Genomic DNA, 23139 nt, shown 5'->3' with positions numbered 1-23139 from the left:
TTTGAGTCGGCTATAAATTATCCTAAAGCTTTCCTTGGGTAAATCATAACGTGTAAAATTTCTTCCCTGGTATAATGTGAAGCCCTTGACAAAATACATAATAAGTTATTTATAAATAGTTGAATTTCTTTAAATAAGTTAGCTTGCTAAAACATGATATCGTCAAAAAAAATCATCGCGCTATTTCTTGCATTTTATAAATATTTCGCACAAAAAAAACAATGTTTTTTTCTGCTAAATAGGTATATCTTTTTAGTTTGACAAAAAATGCGGTCAGATGTATTATCTAGATACATTATATATATTCTAATTTGTTATACTTCGCTTTCGTTTTTATAGATGTTGCCATCCTTATTATTTTTACGAACAGACCAAGTGAATTGTAGATAATCTTCACTACTAAAACAAGGATGACAACATCCATAAAAGCGAAGCACTGAAACGGTAGGACAAACGGACATTAACACTTGTATAGTGTTAGAACTTAATTTTCATAATATAAATTTATAAGAGTCAAAGCAAAATTGTAAGTAAATTTGATGTAAAACTGCTTGATACAGGATAATTTTAATGGACATACTTACATTTTTAGGGCTTGATTATAGAGTTGCTTCGCTTATTACATTATACTTTGTTGTCCCCGGAATCAATATACAAAAAATCAGATCAATCCGATGAGATGATCACATAAAAATTTGTTGTTAAAAAAGTAAAAAAATCAACATGTTTAAAATGGACGTACGGACATTTTGGTAATGATTATAGAGTTGCTACGCTTTCTAAATCGTACCTAACTACTAAAGGAATCACCATGCAAAATTTGAAATCGATAGGACAATTCTAACATGCCTAAATTAACGGAAAAAGCTATCCGTTACGGACGTACGGACGGACCGACCCTAATTATAGAAAAGCTTCGCCTTCAAAAACACAAGTTACTGAAAAAATGATTTATTAAGTAGAATTGTTTGAGAGAAAAAAAAATATAAAAAATAATAATTTTAATTATTAAGCACTTAAACATTGAAACATTTGGCTTCTTACCGCACACTTCAAAAACTTAAGCCTTGCGAGGGAAAATGAAAAGAAAAAAAAAGTTTTTGAAGGAAAGGTTGGAAAATAATTAGTTTTCGGCACCTTAAAGAAAACTAAGGTAAAAAAATGACTTGTTTACCTAAAAATTTTTTTTTAAAAAGGCACCATTTAGTAATATTCCTTTTATTACTAAATAATATCATTATAGAGAGACCTGTTTTAAAAAGAAAAATCTTAATTGGATGAATACTTTGTGAAAAAAATCAAATTTTGCACACAAAAATAAACATCGATAAAAGGCTCCATATAAAGGAGTGATTCTGATAGCTTTTTAAAATCACTTAATGTAATAAGCTTGAAGAAATCATCTAAAGGAACCACTTTCTAATAAGATTTTCTTTAAAACTGGATTATCTAAAAAAAAAGGAGGCAATAAGTTCTTAATAAGGAGTTCGTACAGAACAGCATGGCTTTCTTATATTTCATAAAAAGCATAAAAATATATGTCTAAGTGCTAATTTTGCCCATTTGTTATTATTCTTATTGTAATCCATGGCTGTAATGTATAAACGCCTGTATTGAGCCACATTAATATCTGACAATTAATAGTAGTTAGTCAATCAAAGAAAACTTATGAAAAAATCTACCAAAATTTCATAAATAATTCTATGAATAATTAACTACTCATGATAAGCCTATTTTTTGCCTTTATTGTTAAGTATTAATAAAAGGCAACTTTTCTAAAGGAGGTAGAAACAAAGTTAATTAATAAGAGTCTCATTTTAATGTCTATGGTCGGTTAAGTAATATTAGTAAAGTTTTCATTAGGTTGGGTTAAAAACAAATTAAAAGTCTTTATGTTAGAAATGTAGTTAAGTCAATTTAGGTTGTAATAAGAATTTAAGTATCTTGCCATTTGCATAACCTATTATCTAAAAAAAAAGTATGTCTATAAATGGCGCAGCAATAATCTTTTTTATGTATTAAGATGGAAAGCAAGTTTTAGAGGTATTTTTAACAAATACATGTTCCTGTAACCTTGTTGAAGAGTAGCTTCGCTTATGAACTTTTTAATACTTAAAAAAAGTGTGGATAAGAGTTACGTTACAATTAAATAAAATTGGTTTTATGATTAAAAATATTTTGGGAACTTTTGAATTTTTAAATAAGGAGCATTTATATATTGTTAGTATAAACTTTAAAAAGAATTTCCCAAATTATTTTATATTATAAAACATGTAATATAAAGGTTTATTTATGTACATTATTTGTAAAGATATTAAAAAATATTGAGATTATTAGAATAATAGTATCTTTAATTTCAATAACATATATTATGAAATCTCTGTATATCAATTTGAAAAATATAATTATGGCTATATGTAGAATATATAAAGATTTAAATAGTTTGTGTTTTATGAAGAAAAAAATACAATAATTTTGTACAGAATTATAAATATAAGATCTTGGAAAACTGAAGATATTATATGGTTAGTCATTTTGGCAGTTAATAAAAGTCTGTACATATATGAGTCTGAGCATTGTTTATTGAAATGATTGTCTTTGTCGCGGGCGGTCACGACAAAATTCAAAATAATTCACCATTAAAAATGCCACTATTTACAACATAATTAAAATAAATTGTAGCGTATTTTGTTAAAATTATAGTTGTTAACAGCATTCTCAATAGTGTTCCAATATAGAAATGTCACATTTTGTTGGCATTGTCCTAATTTTTAAGGTTCCAACTCGCAGGTTTTGTGTTTCGCAGGTTTTTATCAATCAGCTGGTTTGATTTGTGGAATTTTAAAACAGCTGATTTGCTTCCCAGATTTATTCCATCATAGTCGGGGGATCAGTAGTTTGGGGGTTTGGTGGATTTTAGATGTGTCTGTGATCTGTCTGGTGCATGATGATGTCGTGGTTGGTTTTGTTGATGTCCTTTCTGACCTTCCATAGCATGAGCTCCATGCTGGCCCGGGCATCCTCGTAGCTGTCGTGCCCCCACATGTTACCCTGAAAATGAATAATCAATATTTTTTAGCGCCTTTTCTTATTAATAAATAACAAAACCCATTACACAGTGAGCGGTATCTTTCGCAGAATTTCGTAAAGGTGTGTGTTTTAAGACTTTAAAATAGGAGTGGAAAATAATAAATAATAGGGAGTCGAAATTCTAATTGTGTATTTAATCTCCAACTAAAAATGGACCACAAACAAGATATCAAAGATAACCACAGAACGAGAGCTAATATAAAGATTAAAATAGGAGGTGATGGGGCGTTCTGCAGGACACTCCCAAGTTCCTGAGATTAGGGGGTTGTTTGCCCATTGTTCCACAAATAGCCATTACTTTTCCTTAGTACTGTAAAATAGTCATACACACCTGAATTTCCCTTTTGAGGTAGGATCTAGCAAGAGACCGCAAAGATCTTCTATAAGGAAGCCCGTAGAAGTGTGGAAAGACGAGGGATGTGTCGATAACTCTGTCGTGGATCAGTTTTAGCGCGCGCAAATCGTTCTCTAAGCCGTGTCCTAAAAATAATAAGGATGATAATTAATCTATATCAAACTATCAAATCTATATTTCAAGTTAGTTTTAATTTATTTCAAGTTGATTTTAGGATTACAAGACATCTTAGTAATGAACTGGAACTATATGCTATTTCACTCAGGGGTATCAAAACTAGACAATCAACTCTTTTATGACACGACCTTTTTCTAAAAGCCATGCATCACTGAACATAGTTTAGTTATTTTCTGTGCATTTTCTTTTTTATCCGTTTTAATGTATGTCTTGCCTGCACTGTTAAAGTTATTAGCAGCTTGCTGGACTTAAGTCTGCATATTTATATCTATCTATGATAACACTATGAGCAGAGCACTGATAACTATTAATATCTTGCTAGACTTAAATAATAGTCTGAATAATCTATCTATCTATCTATCTATTAAACTAACCTATGATAACACTATCAGCACTGATGAATCCATTAAGATCTTGCTGTGCTGGTCTGTCTGTCTGTCTGTCTGTCTGTCTGTCTATCTATCTATCTATCTATCTATCTATCTATCTAACCTATGATAACACTATCAGCACTGATGAATCCATTAAGATCTTGCTGTACTGTCTATCTGTCTATCTGTCTGTCTGTCTGTCTGTCTGTCCATTAAGATCTTGCTGTACTGTCTATCTGTCTGTCTGTCTGTCTGTCTGTCTGTCTGTCTATCTATCTATCTATCTAACTAACCTATAATAACACTATCAGCACTGATGAATCCATTAAGATCTTGCTGTACTTCCTTCAATGTTTTACTCAATGGAGGCCTCTCTCCCCCTGTCATCAAATATTAGTTTTAGCATGTAATAGGAGAATTGATATATAATGAATGTTTCTTCGATTTGACGAATATACGATACACCTCCCACCCTCCTCCTACTGCAGGAAAGAACTGACTATTAAATGAGGACTAAAGTAGCAACCTAAATTGATGACAAGATTTCCCCTGTCATAATATCCACGTATATTATATCAAATATTATTAAGGGGGGGGGGGGGGGGGAGTTCTGACACTTTTGCGTAAACAGTGATTATTGGCTTTGTCTTTGGACTGAGAGGATAGGCTATTAGGGATAAAATCCAGGCCTCCAGGTGGTCTCTGTACAGGTGAAAATTAAAAATAAGATTTTTTTTGAAGAGTTAGAAGTTAACTTATAAAACAAACTATACTTCTTTTTTATTGTTATTTACATATTTGAAGAAAAAACATACATATTTTGTCTCATAAGCTGACATCTAACTCTTAAAAAAAAAATTTTTTTTTTCATTTTTACCTGTAGAGAGACAACCTGGAGGCCTGGAGCTCCGGAACCTGGAGGCCTATCCAAAAAATCTTAAATCTGGGGGAAATTCATCATATAAGAATGATTTTATCCCTAATAACCTATCCTCTCAGTCCAAAGACAAAGCCTATAATCACCGTTTACGCAAAAGTGTCAGAACTTCCCCCCCCCCTTACATCATTTTGTTCTTTCGCAAGCCTAAATATATTTGATATAAAGAATAAATAAATTTAGCTTGAAATAATATACAAATAATTTTTTTAAAACTTTCAAGGAAGAAATTATTTTTAGATCATATATTCCTTACTATGTCTTTCTAATTTTACCTGGTCCTGGTTCCTGGTGGCCACCTGGAGCCGAAGTTTGCTGGAGGTCTCTGGCTGTTATGCCAGAAAATCGGGTGTTGTAATCGATTATCTCATTTTCCGGTTGAACTGAACAAATACATATTTATATTATAAATAATAACATTCTTAAAGTAAGACGTTGAAAATATTTAATAGGAGGATATAAAGCCCATGGTTTCAAACCTTTGACGTCAACGTACAAATACTCAGTTGCTAGCTGCATGTAAGAAGAATTTTAAAGTGTAAAATCTTTATAAAAAGAAATTCCAAGATTACGCAAATTCCAGGATTAAAGATAGAATAAGTGAGGTTTAGTTTGAGTTTACAAAAAGGTTTTTATACTGAAAGAATAGTTATTTAGCGCATCGTATTATAGACAGCTTCCCGCATATAATAACAACAAAAAATTAAAATATAAAAACCAGTTTTGTTATCCCCAAGTGGCCGAAGTCCCAGGCTAAAAAATTTAATTTTATGATTTTCCTTTTAAGTTTCGATAAAATTGTCTGTAATACGATGCTATACACGTGGGTTATAACCGGTTCTCAGCCATACTGAAAAATTATTTACCTAAACTCTCGTAAACAAGCTTTCCATCTATTCCAACTACAGTCACCTAAACATAATAAACATTACAAGCATTCAGAACTGAAAAGTTTTTCTGTAAAACCCTTTGACTGCACGACCTTTGTCTGAAAGTCCTTATTTTGCTTTTGTATGGTGATGAGTTACGCCTGTTTCTTGGATAAGGCATTCACCCTACTTTTCATATTGATATAACGAGCCTAATACAGCAGTAATAGGTATCACGTTTAACGTTTCTATCTAATGCGGCGTCGTGCAGAAAGGAACAATCTTAAGGGTGCCGTGGACTACCTTAATTTTTTTTAAATAAGTACAATTTTCCGCCTCCAAACCCCCCCCTTCCTCAATCAGTAAACCTTTAGAGAACCCTCAATCTCATAAAAAATAATATGCTTGGACGTCCTTTGGTCCAGACTCCAATCCTACACCTTCCTGCGTGACAGCAAGCAAAAACATTACTAATAACGCTAATGCCGCAGGTTATCCATATATTATTAAGGTTAGGTATCTATCCAACTTACCTTTGTAAGTTCAAGTCCAATAGTGGTATAGCACATCTCACAGTCCAATCCATACACAGTGTACCTGAATTTAAAAGCAAAGATCAACAAATGCGACTAACAAGCATAGTGAGATACCGAAAATCATAATAAAGACACGAAATATTAATTATAAGTAGGAACAAAAATTATAATATGAATGTTGTTGTTTTTTTAAGACTTGTATACTAAGATGTTCGCTTATAATATGGTGCTCAATCGTCATAGGAGTCAAAATTGCAAAAAAAAGTTAAAATATGATTCGAGGGCATAACATTAAAAAAACCTATGTTCAACTTTCTGGTGATGATTACCTACAGTGTTACGATACGCTTTTATTACAGAGAAGTCGAAGTTTTAAATAAATTGGACGATTCTTGTAGAGTGTGGGGAACAGCTACCCGGTTAATGACTGAGGAGGCTAAAGAACCAAACGTCAGCTTAAACGGACAAATTAAAGTCTTACCTAACTTCCTTAGTTGCTCCCTTCATAGCTCTGGTTTTGATGAAACCCTCAAGAGGACCATGGATCCCAGCTGTAAGCGGAAATCCTGACCATACATGCAGACGAGCTGTTGTACATCCTTTTCCACTAAACAAAACATATTGATTTTAATTTTTTGGGGTACCAAAATTTTCAGAATAACGTCGATTTTTTGTCTGTAATCCTAGGTAAGTTTTTTTTCATCAAATGTATTATCATTTTATCAACCTATTAGAAGCAAGAGGGGCACAATTTAAGAGGTATATATAAAAATAATAGTGGGCCCAGCAACACTTAAAGTAATAATAATATTAAATTACAGAGCTTGCACTATTAAGTAGTAATAACTAAATTATAGAGCTTGGGCCTTGTAATACCTAAATTCAAGAGTTTGGGCCCCGCAACACTTAGAGCAGTACCTGAATTCCAGAGCTTTGGCCCCGCAACACCCAAATTAATAACTTAATTCCAGAGCTTGGGCCCCGTAACACTAAAAGTGATATGTATATTCTAAAGTTTGGGCCCCGCAACACTATAATTTATTAATTATGTAATACCTGAATTCCAGAGCTTGGGCCCCGCAACACTGGTAGGTCTGATAAATGTCACCGTACTGTTGCAAATCTGTCCGTAGTTTGCCCCAATGGTAAGTACACGATTCCTAAAATATTAATTCAAAGATTTTTTAAGCACGTCTTTAACAAATATTTAGGTAACTAATCCTTATTTTTTCTCATACTTTATTCAATTAAGATTAACTCAACTAAAAAATTTCTATGATGTGATGATTTGAATAAATACATATTTTTGTTATTGTTTAGACTATTCTGTGATGTGGCCATACACATACTTAAGCAATATGAAGGAGGACTCTTTAATCTAGTTTTATGATGTTTAAAAGATCAAATATTTACTGTATTTTATATATGTTTAATCTCAATATATTATGTTGCTAACATCTTTATCATTTATTACATTTGGTTTATTATTCTATCCCCGTTACAGAGTGAGTATTTCTGGGGTTTTAATTATGTCTAACTAAAGATCTCATGTGTATTTTAGAGTGAGTAAAATGGCGTTGATCCTGTCTACCTGATCTGTTGATGACACTGTTGTTCTAGTGAGTTTTAGCTATTTCATTGAACATTTCACATAGGTAATCTGGTAGTTTGATATGAAAGTGTGAAAATGTTCTATGATAGCTGATAATTTTCGGTGTGTGGGGGGAAAGAAAGGGTTGTAAATTTACCTGGGAATAATACTGTCCAGATTGAAGCATAAAGAAAGACTTGCTACACCGGACACATTTACGTTCCATCAAGTCATTTCTCTTTACTGTAACACACACAACAATCATTTTTTTGTTGGAGACCTTTGTTTTAAAAGGTCCCTGAAACCCATGAAATGACAAGAAATCATTCTTTTTTCTTATGAAAATATTAAGAATCTAAAATATGGGGTTTCGGACAAATTTCAACAAATACTGGGCCTAATAATCTGGAATAGTCCAAATAAAAAAACGCGTTAAAAAGGCCTGACTAGATAACAATTTTCTAAAGCGTTAAATAACACTGTTTCTATTTAAGGACTTGGCCTTTCCAGATTCGTTCTGTACATTTCAAAGAAATAAAAACTACCTAGCAGAAAAACTAATGAGAAATCATGATTTTGCTTAAACTTATTATATATCCTAGGAAAGGTTTAAAACTATTCTGGGAGAAATTACCTCAAACATTCCAAGAGAAATCATTCGTAGATAAAATGACTCTTTAAATTAAAAAAAAAATAATTTTAAAATGGAAGATTCGAATTAACCCCCCCCCCCCTTCTAAAGTGCCCTTACTCGCTAATTTTCTTTAAATATTGATTGTTGTTTTTCCTGAAATAGTGTTAATACTGAGGGCTTGGCTGGTTGTTAGTGTCTGCGTCTCTGTTATACTACTTGAGCTGGTTGACATTGTAACTGATTGTCTAAAATAAATTAAGGTTGTAGTCTTCATACCATCGGAGGGATGGCAATTTGGACTGTAAATTATCCTGGTACCTACCCATTGTTTTTATTCAAGTTCTCTAATTTAGTGGCTTATAATCTATGGGTTCTTTTATTCAATATTGACAGGTTGGTTTAAGCCAGCAATGACCAAACTTCAATCAAATAATTTCAAGCTTCAGATAGGTTAATTTTATTTTTCATCATTAAGATTGTATAAGATTTATCGGTAGAATCTCTATATAAATATAGCATATAGGCTGTTATTGAAAAACGAGACTTATTTGATGGAAAACTTATGCCTTCTTTAAAAAACTATCTGCCTATGTTTCAAATTGCATAAAAAAAGTAGTTACCTAGTCTGATATAAGTTGGGATCACTACGGGTGTACACAGACAACATGGAAGCATCTCCTATAACCAGATAAATGTAATCACTTTAGTTTAAGAAAGTTATTCTAATAATGCAGTAACAATAAACCAATACTTTCTAATTTACTAGCGGCTGAGGCCTAAAATAGCTATAACCCTTTCCTGGAACTATAAAAAAAATCATTCTAAAAAAAAGAACAATATCGGTCCAGCAGTTAGCGAGATCTGAAGCTACATACAGCAGACAGACACAAAGAAAGACATCCTGTTACTTTTAAAAATTATTAGCTTTACGGAATCTCCAAGTTGATTCCCCCCCCCCCCCTTAACAGAAACATCTGGTTTTAACAAGTGATTTATTATTCCTGTAGAATTTGAGCTGTCTTCCAGCTGGGGCGTAGGCAGCGCGGGAGCAAGGGGTGCTGTCGCAGTGGGGTGGGTAAACATCCGGGGGGTGAAGCAGGGAGAGTCCAGGGAGAAAGAGGTGCTGCTACGGGTCAGGGAGGGTTCACCAACCAGGGGGGCGATGGGTTTATCACCTAAAATTAGTTGCAATTTGGTTAATCAAAACTTTTAAACTTAGATAGGTCAAACGGCTTATTAATGTTTTATGTTCGAACATCACTATAATCGGAAACAAAAGCCTTAGATTATTGAAATCCATTAAAATAATCAAGGACCATTTTGCCCATAAATAGCATAATTTAACGTAACAACTGTAGAACTTTTTAAATTGTACCTAACTGTTAGAGGAATCATCACAAAAAGTTTTAATTAATCAAATAACGATTCAAACGTTCCTAAATTAGCTATCTATGACAAACGAACGTACGGACAAACCTATTTTAATTGTATAAAAGCTTCGCCTTTAAAAATGTTATAAATCAATGAAATAATACCTGAATGAATAATTGACGGGGATGAGTTAACAGCAGTTAAAGGTTTCTTTCCATCTAAAAAAAATACAACATAATAAATTTGGTCAATTTTTGGTTAAACATTGTAACACCTCAAAGCAACTGCTCTAATTCTTAGTTTCCTTCATGTTTCAAAATAGTTTTTAAAGATGCACTAAGTATTGCTTACACCCTTTTAACTCATAGCTGCTAACTGGCGCGTGAAATTGATAATTAAAGTTCTACTACCGACAGTCATAAAATCAAAAGCTTGGTCTTGATTTTTTACCCGTGACTGCTGAAGCTTACTAACCAAAACTATAACTAAGGACCTAGCCTACCAAAGAGGGGTTACAATGGCTGTATTCATCGCTATGCATAAGAACACTATATTATAGTCAGCACAACAATATATTATACATGTATACTTACTTATAAGATTTGAGCTTGGGATAAATTCTTCGGCGGTTGCGTTCAGCAATACGGAAGTAACTTCAGACCCAATCAAGTCAGGATCACGGTAGATATATGCCTTGCCTGAAAACGTCATCTTTTAGTAGCGAAGCTAAATCTACAACTGTCTTTTATGCCCTGATCTTACTCCTAACTTAATAAATGATGATATTTTGTAAAGGAGAATTATAATAAACTGTCGGTTTATCCCCTTGGCTTTTTGACCGACTTTATATCTAAAATTTATCATATTGCATTAAAAAATGCATAATTTTTCGGATAAGAATGAGCTTTGCAAGGGAAAAAGTGACATGTTTTTTTTCTGCATGTCTATCTATCTATTAATATCCTTGGCTGTCGGTTTATCTTTTTATCGTGACATTGTTTGGACACTATAATTTAGGATCAATCTAATCAAAATTTAACAAAAGCACTCAAAGTAGTTAGAGGACTTTGGGTACCAGATATTAATCTTTACCTGGATAGAGAGAGCTCTGCATGGGGAACCCCAGCTGTCTCATCTGGTTATAGCTCAAGATATATCCAATCAACATCTTGTAAATTTCCTGAAAAAAAAATCATGAAACCAGTGAATATAACTTGCTCTTTAATATAGAATTACTAGCGGCTTCGCCCCAAGCCTCTAGGGGCTTTGCCCCAATAGGTTTGATCAAACCAATTTTTCGTATTTTAGATTTCAAAGAAAAAATTTATAAAAAAAAATTTTCTTTGAGGGGGGGGGGGGGTGAATTTTTTTTTCGGGAAGGGGTATTCGACCCCACTATTTTAATATTATTTTATTTTTTAAAAAATTGGGGGGAGTTTATTTTTTTATTTTTTTGGGGGGGGGGTTTGGAGATGTCCCACCCCCCAAGAAAAAATAGTTATAAACCTTCACGGGACCTATGAGAAGCTACCCTGTAAAGGAGAATCCGATCGGTTCAGCGGCAGCGAGATCCTTCGCTACAAACAAACAAACAAACAGACAGACAAACAAACATACAGGCATCGTTCTACTTTGTATTATAGATTAAGTTGAATACTGGATATCTTTACAAAATAAGCAATCTATTTTAAATTGCAGCCGAAATTTGAATACCTCATGGCGCTCCGGACTGAAAAGACTGAGAGACGGACAGACAAAGTTAAATAAACACTCGCCGCCTACCTGGTCGGGTTGACTAAGCTTGACGTATTGTTTGCATGGGCCAATCTTGTTGACGGTGGGGACAATATTCTCGTCACTTTCATTCTTCAACTCTTCAGAACTTGTTCTACAAATAAAATATCAATAAACTTCACGAAACCTTAAAAGCCCAAACATTATGAATATGTACGAAGAGGCGTGCGGAGGGGGGTTTAAATATTTAAGGCTACAAAACATACCTATGTCTATATAAAAGTATTTCGCTTTTTTTCATTTCAAAAGTTCAATTATGAAAAATCTCAAATTTACGCGGATTTTTTATTATTATTTAGTAAAAATACACAGAATAAGTGGCCTAACTAGGTTACTTTAATTTCATTCATTAAAATGCTAAAAAAATGAAAAATCATCATCTTATATGTGTATACCTTAACAAATTAGGTATATAATTACAGAGCAGTCGGATAAACATTTACCAAAGCAGAATTTTTTGGAAAAGTGCACTACTAAAAAAAGAAATTTACCAACCTTGATAAAGGAGTTTGGGCCTGTTTCTGCTTTTTCCTGCCTTTCTTGCGGTTCTTTTTCTGGCGGCGACTTAAACCTAGAAAGAATCAGTATTTAATTTAGAGTCTAGTTTAAGTATTGTTTCATAATATAATATCTACGTATTTTTCGAGTCTGCTAAATGAAATACATTCTATGTTCTCTGGTATTTTTGTTTTACTACATGGCAATTCTCAACTCAAACAAAAAAAGTTGGGGAAAAAACGGCTAACGGCTGGCGGCTCAGCCGTTTTGCCATTTTTTGGATATCTAGATTGCAATAATATTCCAAAACGTTATCAAACGGTTCTAGACGGTAGCTGTTGGTACTAGAAGTTTTGAAAATGGTTATTGCTATCATTTAACATGAATTAACCCAAAAATATGTTTTAAAAAGTTGATTCCTACGTAATTGATGATGGATTTACCCTGAAAATAGGCAAAAAACGGCTGAGCCGCCAGCCGTTACTTTTCCAACTTTTTGTTCGGTTTAGGGAAAATAGACCTACCAAGGATTACTCGTACAAAAGTTCAGATCGAAATTCGAATTCTAAGTACCATTTGCTCACTGATTTCGAGATGGTTGCATTACCATATGATGGGCAAGTATATGAACCGCACGCCTTCCTGCCCCTTTTTATCCTGTTTATTTCCCCCACCTCCCTTCTCCATTTCCCTTTCTCGTCGTCTACTTTTAAAAAGGAGGTGGGGATGAAGGGAGTGAAATATAGTATGGGAGGGGGCCGTGTATTTATATTTGAACTACTCTCTGTCTGCAAAACTATATATTTTTAAAACTAACATAGCGAGTAACGGCATTTCTTGCGCAAGTCCCCAAACTTAGTCAGAAACTGCTAAATTCTTGCACATTCCCTTTAAGCCAGTCCCCAAAGTCTGAGACTCCTAAAGATTGAATATTCGATCCATTGTCCCCTCCCTTACTCCCTGACTTTATATAAATGGATAAGGATAAAAGTAATTTTCGATTAGTATTATAGATAGCTTCTCTAAGCCCAAGGCTAACAAAACTGGTAGGTATTAATTTTATGATTTTTATTATAAAATTCGCGAAAATTGTCTATAATACGATGCTATACATGATTTTTCAGTATTGTTGAGAACTGGTTCCAATCCAGGGGATCTTAATCGGTACTGAAGCCATACTGGAAATTTTTAGTAGGATAAAAGTTATGCTTGAAAATTGTTTTATTAGCTATTATTATAAAAAAAAATTTCATTTTTAAATTTTTTTGCGTCATCTTCGCGTAATTTCTATTTTCAGATATTTTAGAGAAGCTATCAAAATGATAACATTAATTATCTAAATTGCCATCTTTCACGTTATTTCAAAATGATAATTTTAATTTTATAATTAATTTCAGACAGACACACAGGGGTAAATAGTTTACTATACCTCTAAAGACTTGCCATGGTTTTTTAAGTATTTTTTTTAAGGGGTGGGGGGTAACCTACTCCCAGTAAATAATTCTAAAACCTGACCAAGAACACTTCGAAGCTCTTCTGAAAATTATATATCCATTTATAAGTCTAGTAGTTTAGAAAAATACCCCTTACTACTTATTTACTTGCACTACACGCTCTTAGAAGCATCACCTTGGAAGGCCCCCCCCCCCCAAAAAAAAAGCTTCCCGGGACTCATGAGAAGCTACATTATAAAGGAGAGGGTTAACAAAATACTTAAAGACAGACAGGCAGACACATATCATGTTACTTCTATATTAGGAATTTTGGATACCATTTAAATTACTAGAATAAGTAATATTTACCCCTGATTTTGGTATCTAGACGTGTTAAATGTAGCAGAAAAAAATACTTTTTTAATTGGCAACCTATTTATTTTGCATTTGCTATTAAACCCAGGGATAAGACAATGGCCGATAAATCGATGTTGTACATCCCCAATAATGAAACACAAAATTACTCCTTCTGTAAATTACAAATATTTGTTGCAACGTTTGGACACTCAACTAAATGAAACAACCAATCAAAATTCCCTGTAGTCCATAAAGTTGTTAATCCAATGAATTGGAAAACTTTATTATAAAACTTTGGGGACTGGTGTAATAAACAGCCCAGTGTCCCCTCCCTCCCTGTATTAAACCGTACCACAGGCATGCAAGTCGAGCGATTTTAATCTATTTGGTCTAGTAATGTCATTTTGAATTTTATTGTACTTAAAGATTTCACTCTTAAAAAGTACGATTAAACTAATTGGGTTAAGCCGAGCATAATTTTTAAGCGTATTATGCTTTTTCATTATCATAATGGATATAGAATACGTGGATATAGTCCTCAGATATTGATCAATACGTTCCTATGGTATGTAAGAATTTCTAACAATGTCCACATATTTCATATCCATTATTATCATGTTAAGAATCTAATTGATATAGCTCATCTAATTATGGGCGGAACTGTCCTTGTTAGAAGCTAATATTCTCTACATAATTGCTAAAGTCCATGATTTCGGATATTTGCACTACTTTTATGGATTTTGCGGGGATCTAAAGGGATGAGACAATAGCCGATAAATTGATGTACATCCCCTATTAAGATAAACAAAATTACCCCTTCAATTAGATTACAAAAAGTGGTTGAAACGTTTGAACTCACAACTTAAAAACCAAACATTTAAAATTCAATAATAGTCCCATAAGTTGTTGAGCCAAAGAATAAGAAAACATATAAGACTTTGGGAACCAGTGTAATAAACAGCCTAATGTCCCCTCTTCCTTCCTGGGATTTTGTTATTTTGTTATTAGCTGTATGGTTACCAAGGGGGGGGGGGGGGTTAATGCAACCATCTCGTAATCAATGATTAAATGGCACTTAGAATTCGAATTTAGATCTGAAATTTTTCATGAGTAATCCTTGGTAGGTCTATTTTACCTAAATCGAACAAAAAATTGGAAAAAGTAACGCCCCCCCCCCCCCCCTTATTTAGATTACTTTCTCTGTCCCTGCTCATAAAGGCGTAACATTCTGTTTTATTTGCATCAGTAAAATTTCTCTATTTTAAATATTCATGTTAAAGTACAATATTGTGAAACAACCAAGGTAATATTGTCCATGAGTAGCGAAGTAGATTATGATGTTCTTATGTGTAGGGATGAGTGAAAGCCATAGGTTAAGACAATGGATGATAAATTGATGCACAACCTCAAAAAAAATGATTAATTATCCCTTCAGTAAAAAAAAATATTGGTTGAAATGTTTGGACACACTAGTTTGCAATTAACCCATTACAAATCAATAAAGGTAGTAGGTAGATGCCACGAATTTTTGAGCCAACAAATAAAACTGGTTAGAAAGTGGTTTAAAACTTTGGGTACCAGTAAAATATGCATTTTGTGAAGATATCCTTATACTAAAGTAACTGTGTATCTGTGTGTCTGTACCGAAGGATCTCGCTAACCGCTGAACCGATTGGGTTCTCCTTAACAGGGTAGATTGTCATATGTCCCGGGAAGGTTTTTAACTATTTTGGGGGAGGGTACCACCACCCTCCCAAGAGAAATCACAATAAAATCGAAAAAAAATTTAAATTTTTCCGCCGCATAGTGTCGCTAGCGTAGTCTCGCTGCGTAGACGCATGAATTTAACAATTGATAACATAGACAAGTTATTTCTCAAATTAGATATTTAAAATAAAAAAAACATTTAAAGGCACTAGGGCCTCTAGGGGCGTAGCCGCTAGTTATATAGAGTAGCTGCACTATTAAAAACAGAAAGAGTAATATTTGACAAAATTTGAAACAAAAGATATTTAATGATGTATCTTGAAATACAGCAAAAAAAGGTTTCGACACAGGAAATAGCAAAAGGGGGAGAGAGGAATGGAATGTTCAATTTGTCGGTAAGGCGGGTTTATGACATGACCATCAAAGATTGACACAGACATAATAAAGACAAAATAAATTATCAGAGTAAGGGGGGGGGGTTAATGCAACCATCTCGTAATCAGTGAGCAAATGGCACTTAGAATTCGAATTTCGATCTGAACTTTTGTAATCCTTAGTAGGTCTATTTTTCCTAAATCGAACAATAAGTTGGAAAAGTAACGGCTGGCGGCTCAGTCGTTTAGCCGTTTTTTGCTTTTTTTCAGGGTAAATTCATCATCAATTACGTAGGAATCAACTTTTTAAAACATATTTTTGGTTTAATTTATGTTAAATGATAGCAATAACCAATTATTAAAACTTCTAGTACCAACAGCTACCGTCTATAACCGTTTGATAGCGTTTTGGAGTGAAAAAGAGTATTATGTGGACATAGGTTTCGTGACTAATTTGCAATATTGATATCCAAAAAATGGCAAAACGGCTGTGCCGCCAGCCGTTACTTTTCCAACTTTTTGTTCGATTTAGGGAAAATAGACCTACCAAGGATTACTCATGCCAAATTTCAGATGGAAATTCGAATTCTAAGTGCCATTTGCTCACTGATTACGAGATGGTTGCATTACCCCCCCCCCCCCCCCTTGGTAATAAATACAGCTAATAATATTTTTGTTATATTTTACATTGTCTGAACAACTTGAATTAATTGCGTGAACATTTTACAATTCGTACTGTCCAAAATTTCAACATAGTCTGGATAAAGAGATAAAAAAAATGTGATTAAAATCGTAATTTGAAATAGAAGTACTGCTACTATAGGGATAACTAAAACATAGCCTAAAACCACCTAAGGAGCTGTGTGAAGATAAATAAAAAAGGAGAATCTATTCGGTTCATTGGTTAGCAAGATCATAATGGACAGACAAATTTATATACTTTACTACATTGAAAACCTACTTAATAGGAAGAATATCCTCGAAGGAGACTTTTTTTAAGAAAAAAATTTCAATTGAAAACTTAGTTTAATCTAAAAATCATCTAATGATTGGTCAAGTTCAAGACATAAAATTAATTTAGGTACTAGTTTAATTTCATAGCAAAATATTACAATTTAATATTATCTTCTTTTAAATTGTTATGTAATATCAATGTTAGGTATTATTATTTTCTTCTGAATTAAATATTTCACATAACTTAAGTATCTTTAAATCCAAGTAGTTATAACACAAGGCGAGAAAGGCAATAGAATTTTATTATTTTGACAAATGAATTTTCATGTTTTTTTTTACAGTATAAGATTATGTTATTTTAGTGTTTAAAAGATTTTTCCTATTGATTTTCATGGATTTTCAATTGTAACCCCAGCTATGAAGATACGAAACACAGGGATTTTAGGACAAGACAATAAACGATAAATTAATGGTTGATAAGTTAGGACACTTCTAGTTTAAACCAACCAATCGAGAATTAGATATACTAAAAAATTTCAGAAAACGAATTAGAGAATATATTTAAAGTTCAATGACAGCTCCCTCCCTAAACGAAACCTAATTTTACAATTTAAATTCTAAATTCTAAAGTAAATAATGTAGTACTAGATTTTAATTTTAAAGATAAAATAGTGTTTGAATCTTATCTTGCGTCGTAAATAATGACTAAAGCAAATAATTTTTACCTATATTTTCACGTTTCATTAAATCAAAATAAGTCGAACATTACAAAAATTTAAAACTACCTATTTCTATTAGCTATGTATATTTGGATTTGAAACAAAGCAGCTTAATTGAATGTCTAGCTTTTCAGGAAAGCCTTGACTTGGTTTTAGGCATTTTTTTAGGAAAGGGAGGCATAATGCAAGGACTGGAGGCGAATCCTATAGTACAGTAGTCAACTAGTGCACTAAAAATATCACGAGTTTTTAGCGGTGCATCTTCTCTACAAATAAAGATGTTCGTCGATGTGTAAATTGTACATGCTAATCATTACCTGATGTTTGGAGGGGGGAGCCGGGAGTGCTAGACAACGGAGTTCCAGACTAAAATAAAGAAAATTAGATTTAAATACCTATTACGAATTGGGGTAATAGGTATTGAAACAGGAGATAGAAGGTTTCTTGAACATGAGCTCCAAACAGATATAAACTTGGCAATACATAGAAATTTCGGAGAAAGAAGGTGACTTCACTTTATAAAATGGTGCTGAAATTATTGAGTTTAAGTTTGGATATTACATTTGTGTTTTTTATTTTCCTTCAAATACATAGTCCGAGGAAAAGGTTCAATTTTCCACCATTTTCTCAATGAGAATGAAAGAAAATCGAAAAAAAACATCATAGTTTGAGGGAAAGAATCAATTATAGACCAATAATGAAAGGCAATTGTACCTTGCTAGTGCTACACTGATCCGAAGAGTCGGCAAGAGGTTCACCGGATGTTTCAACCTCATATCCTTTCTCTCCAACAAATCCTGATCACGCGGTTACACATTTAACATTAGAATTAAGTATATTAATTTGGGACACCTGCCATACTAATGCCAGGATTTCGTCGTATTTTCACAATAGCGTTTCTCCTATTTTTAGCCCCTGTGGGGGGCTCTAACCCTGCGAGGCCAAATCATAACCCTGCTGGACAATCATTAACAATTATCTAACTTACCCTAACCTAACCTAAACTAAAGTAACCTATCAAAAGCTACTGAGAAACCCGCTACTTCGTTTTCTTTCCATGATCCGATTTATTACTTGGTATAGATGGTCGATTTGAGATAATTTCCAAAAGTATACCTTCATCCTAAGAAATTAATAACAACGATTTCCTATCAAAATATATACTTTCTAATCAATAATGTGGCAATACAGTTTGTATTGGTCCTATTTATTAATTAATCATCATATTTCAGTCATCTAAACGTTAAATGTGTGTGCCTGTGTCTGGACAAACAGTCATCAGTTGAACGCCATCATGCGTATGTTGTTCCTTGCTGAAGCTGCGCAGACGAGGTCCGTCCGTACAGGCTGACAGAGTCACATCAGACCCTAACTCAACATCAGGGTCCTAAAATATTTTATATTATCAAATCTAACTTGTAATGAAAAGATCAGCTAGTTAAATAGGGAATGTTAGAATTATCCTATCACCTTCAAACTTCGCTGAAAAAATCAAAAGACAGAAAAAAGTTTTTAAAATAACTAAAAAGAATTGATGAAAATTAAAGGTGATTTTTTGCAAATTCTGAACATCATCCACCCCTGTTTAAATTACTCAGAGATCTTTAGGAATAAGGCAATGGATTGTAAACTTGTATACAAAAACATCCCCTTAGTTATGGAGATTGAAAATATATCATGAAAAGTTTGGATACTATACTACTAGTTTAAAGTTATGTGTCAACCAATAAAACTCAAGAAAAGTATCCTTAGTTTTTAGTCAGCAAATATTATACGAGGTAAAAAAAACCTTGGGTACCAATGTATCTTACAGTCCTATTTCCTAGGGATCTAAAGGAATAAGACAATGACCGATAAATTAATTTACGTCCAAATGATGATACATAAAATTACCCGTTCTGTGGATGAAAATAAATGGTTGAAAAGTTTGGACTCTCAATTTAATGAACGGACCAATTAAAATTCACCAAAGTCCCCAAAGTTGTTAAGCCAACGATTAAAAAACTTTATAACAAAACTTTGGGGACTAGTGAAATAAACAGTCTAATGTCCCCTCCCTCCCTGCCTATTTCCCCTGAAACCCCCTGTAATTACCTCAATTCCTTCATCAATCTGCTCCTGCGCGAGGCCAAGATGTTCTCTCCCACCCAGCATTTGATGGTTGGTGTCGTCCACGATACCCAGCTCGTCAAGGCAGCGACCACCACTCCCACCACCACCGGACACATCCAGGTTGCTCTGGTCATGGATTTCATCCACCTCAACATCTTCAGCTTGTAATGCCATGGCAATATCGTCAGACTAAACACAATTAGTATAATAGACGGTATTTTTTCGGGTTTTTTTTGAAAAAAAAAATGGGGTAAATATTAATATTTTCAAATGAAACCAAGACCGGTAGAAAGCTTATGGAAAGGACTATCAGGTCCTAAAAGGACGTTATCTTATGACTTTTAGAAGTTTGCCGAAATTGACCGCAAAATTGACCTAAAAAAAATCGATGAAAAACGGCCAAACTGCCAGTCGAACATAAATAATCATAATTAGTATAGGTTATAGGGATTATCCACAAAAAAATTCATAATGATCGGACTATTCCTTCTATGTTAAAATTTTGTTTGCCCCTTACCGAAACTTCCCCCGCCTTACCCTAGGATCCGGATCCGCACTAGGCCGACTCAAGATGCAAAATTTTTTGGCGCGCTATTCTAACCCATTCTATTCATAAATATAAGACTATTGATACCTTTAAAAGTGTTCTCAGACTATTTTTTCAGCAATATGTCAAAATCGACTTTTTTGAATTTTTTACCATTTTAGCAAAAAATCGGCGAATTTCTAAAAACAGTAACAAATGCTAAAATTGTTGAAAAATAAATGTATTCATTATACTAAACACATAATGCATTTATAATATAGAGGCATTTTTGAGCTCCTCTTTGGTCATAAGATGGGTTATTTTCTTGTGGTTGTTCCTTGCAACTAACATTAGGTTTTGTTTCATATCCTCTTGACTTGAAACAACTAGCAAAATCCTTAATCAACCTTATGTTTCTTTCGCTGCAGTCATTTACACATGTTAAACCTTTTATGAAATCCACAAATGAGAGGAATTACCTCACTGTCAGGTCAGCAGGCCAGATTTGAACATATACCTGATTGACCTCGGCTACCTGGAGCAACAGCCAGCTCTCACTTGACACCAAATCCACCAGCTCTGTTGATGGTCCAACCTCTGGCATCTTAGGTTTACCTTTGCAAAAGTTAGCTGGAATTTCAAATGTCAACAGTTTTTTTTTAACATTTGCTGTTTGACGTCATCAGAAACATCACCATCACCAAGAGCTCAGAAATGTACATTTTTCTCGCACTCCTTTGGTCAATCAAAAATTCAATGTTTTCATCCTTTGCTTCTACTGTCCTACAACTGTTGCCTCGTATTTGTTTTTCAATGTTACCTTGAGCTATATCAAGAAGCTTTGCTGTTTCATCAATATAGTTTTCAGTCAAAGCATCAAATGTGATTTCATGTTTTTGAAGTTTAACTTATTTAACCTTTGAACTTTGCAATATTTTTGTTGGATTTTCTCTATCTTGTCTCTAATAGCAGTAGCACTTATCATATTATTGGTGAAGCCAGCGATGTGCCAAACATCACGGCAGCTGAAGCACATCTCTTGCCTTTTAATCCATCACAAACCTCTTTTTCAGTACAAATAAGATCTCTAGAACCTCTATTCTGAGGGCAAGCAATAAAGAATTTGTGTGGCCTAGATAGATAAAGTACAAGTTTTATACATATTTTAAGTAACAAATTGAGCTGCTCTTACTAAATAATTATTTTCAATATATATTTCAGGGCTTGGCAGTCTTGCCTTAGCGGCACTTAAGCCTCAAATTTTAACATACTTGTGTGGAAAAAATAAAGATCTGGAAAAATGGATTGTCTATTTAGGAAAATGTTTAGACATCTTGCTAAATTTTAAGTTATTATATGACAATTTCACTGAGGTTTAAACGCAGCAGACGCACGGCTGCCGAGCCCTGATAAATCTTTCTTTATTTTTCAATAATTCATATAATATTTTAATTATAAATCATACAGAACCATTTAAAATTTGTTTCAATGCTTTATACCAGCAATAGAAGTCATAACAGAAGGGTATCCTAGAAAAAGCAGTTTTTCTCGTATTTTCGAAAAATCTTGAGTTTGACATATTGCTGAAAAAAAGCTACTAGAACACTTTTATTGGTATCAATAGTCATTATATCATAAAAGTAATGGGTTAAAATAGCGCGCCCATTAAATTTCCAAAAAAGTGGTAATTTTGAGTCGGTCTAATCCGCACTGACCAAATTTTGAGGATCCGGATCCGCATACAATCAATGCGGATCCGAAACCCTGGTCCAAACACTAAGAAACAATGGCTACACACACACACATACACACAGTATAATAGACAGTAAGTAAATTGTCTGTACTACATATTCTTTTTTTCCTTGTTTAATAATATCCTCTTTAAAACTTTAAGTACAGCCAAACGCAAAAAATAAAGACACAAGGTAAGTATAAGATTTTTTTTAATAACCAAAACAATTTGTCATTGTTACTTTTATCGAGATATTGAAGTTTTGTTCACCTTTTTGTTTATATAATTTACTCGGAACTAAGACAATAAATATTAGGGGGGGGGGGGGGGGGGGGAAGGATGTGCCACAAAGAAACTCAACCAAAAAAAAAGATAAAGATCTGGAATGTAACCTACCCTCTATCTTTACAGATAACCTTTAATCGGACTTGAAATAAATAAAATTGTTACCTCCATAATGGGCAAATCAATGTTGTTCTGTTCTAAATCGATCTCATTTGAGCTGGTGTCTGAATAAACAATAACTTCACAAAAATAATTATTAGTTAGGTAGGTACCTATAAAACCAATATTAAGCTTGTATTACTTTAATTTAAATTAAGGGGGTAGGGAGGAGTTATGCTGATAATTGTTATCTTAGGTTAGTTTAAGTTATATTTTATGAGGAAATTTGTTTTAATAATAAGAAGGATGGGAGGAAAGGGGCTTTTATTCTTGATGAGCACGTTGATGGAGGGAACTTTGGTCCTTAAGAGTTTACATTTTGTTTCAAAAAAGTATTTTTAAATGGCTTTCTTCTTGATGTAGAAAGTCGAGATTCTTGTTAGTTAAGGTTTTATTTATTTGTAAACATTTTTTTGTTAAGATTCCTTGAGTCAAGATGGATGTATTTCTACCGCCACCCTCTCCTCCCACACCACTCTCAGACAAATTCCCGCCGCCGATCACCGTTGCCCCAACCGCTGTCGCCACCGCCGTTTGTCCGCCATCCGAATTAATGCC

At 33.5% G+C, this 23139-nt stretch overlaps 1 protein-coding gene across 1 annotated transcript; it reads right to left on the bottom strand.

Annotated features, from left to right (window-relative positions):
- Positions 1–935: 935 nt before the first annotated feature.
- Positions 936–23091, bottom strand: prage (RNA exonuclease prage). The gene is made up of 22 exons (XM_080147627.1): positions 22588–23091; positions 19862–20068; positions 19025–19154; positions 18482–18564; positions 18085–18133; positions 12221–12296; positions 11714–11819; positions 11024–11111; positions 10525–10629; positions 10096–10149; positions 9564–9735; positions 9181–9240; positions 8717–8805; positions 8084–8172; positions 7392–7495; positions 6817–6942; positions 6333–6396; positions 5797–5842; positions 5206–5313; positions 4287–4373; positions 3422–3570; positions 936–3051 (listed from the first exon to the last, which is right to left on the bottom strand). The coding sequence occupies exons 1-22, from the start codon at positions 22591–22593 to the stop codon at positions 2917–2919; spliced, it is 2133 nt and encodes a 710-aa protein (XP_080003753.1). The 5' UTR covers positions 22594–23091; the 3' UTR covers positions 936–2916.
- Positions 23092–23139: the final 48 nt, after the last annotated feature.

The sequence above is a fragment of the Acartia tonsa genome, chromosome 14 (genome assembly GCF_053477335.1).
Source record: "Acartia tonsa isolate MP-2025a chromosome 14, ASM5347733v1, whole genome shotgun sequence".
In the NCBI taxonomy this organism is placed as follows: domain Eukaryota; kingdom Metazoa; phylum Arthropoda; class Copepoda; order Calanoida; family Acartiidae; genus Acartia; species Acartia tonsa.
This window is presented reverse-complemented; position numbering and strand designations above follow the sequence as displayed.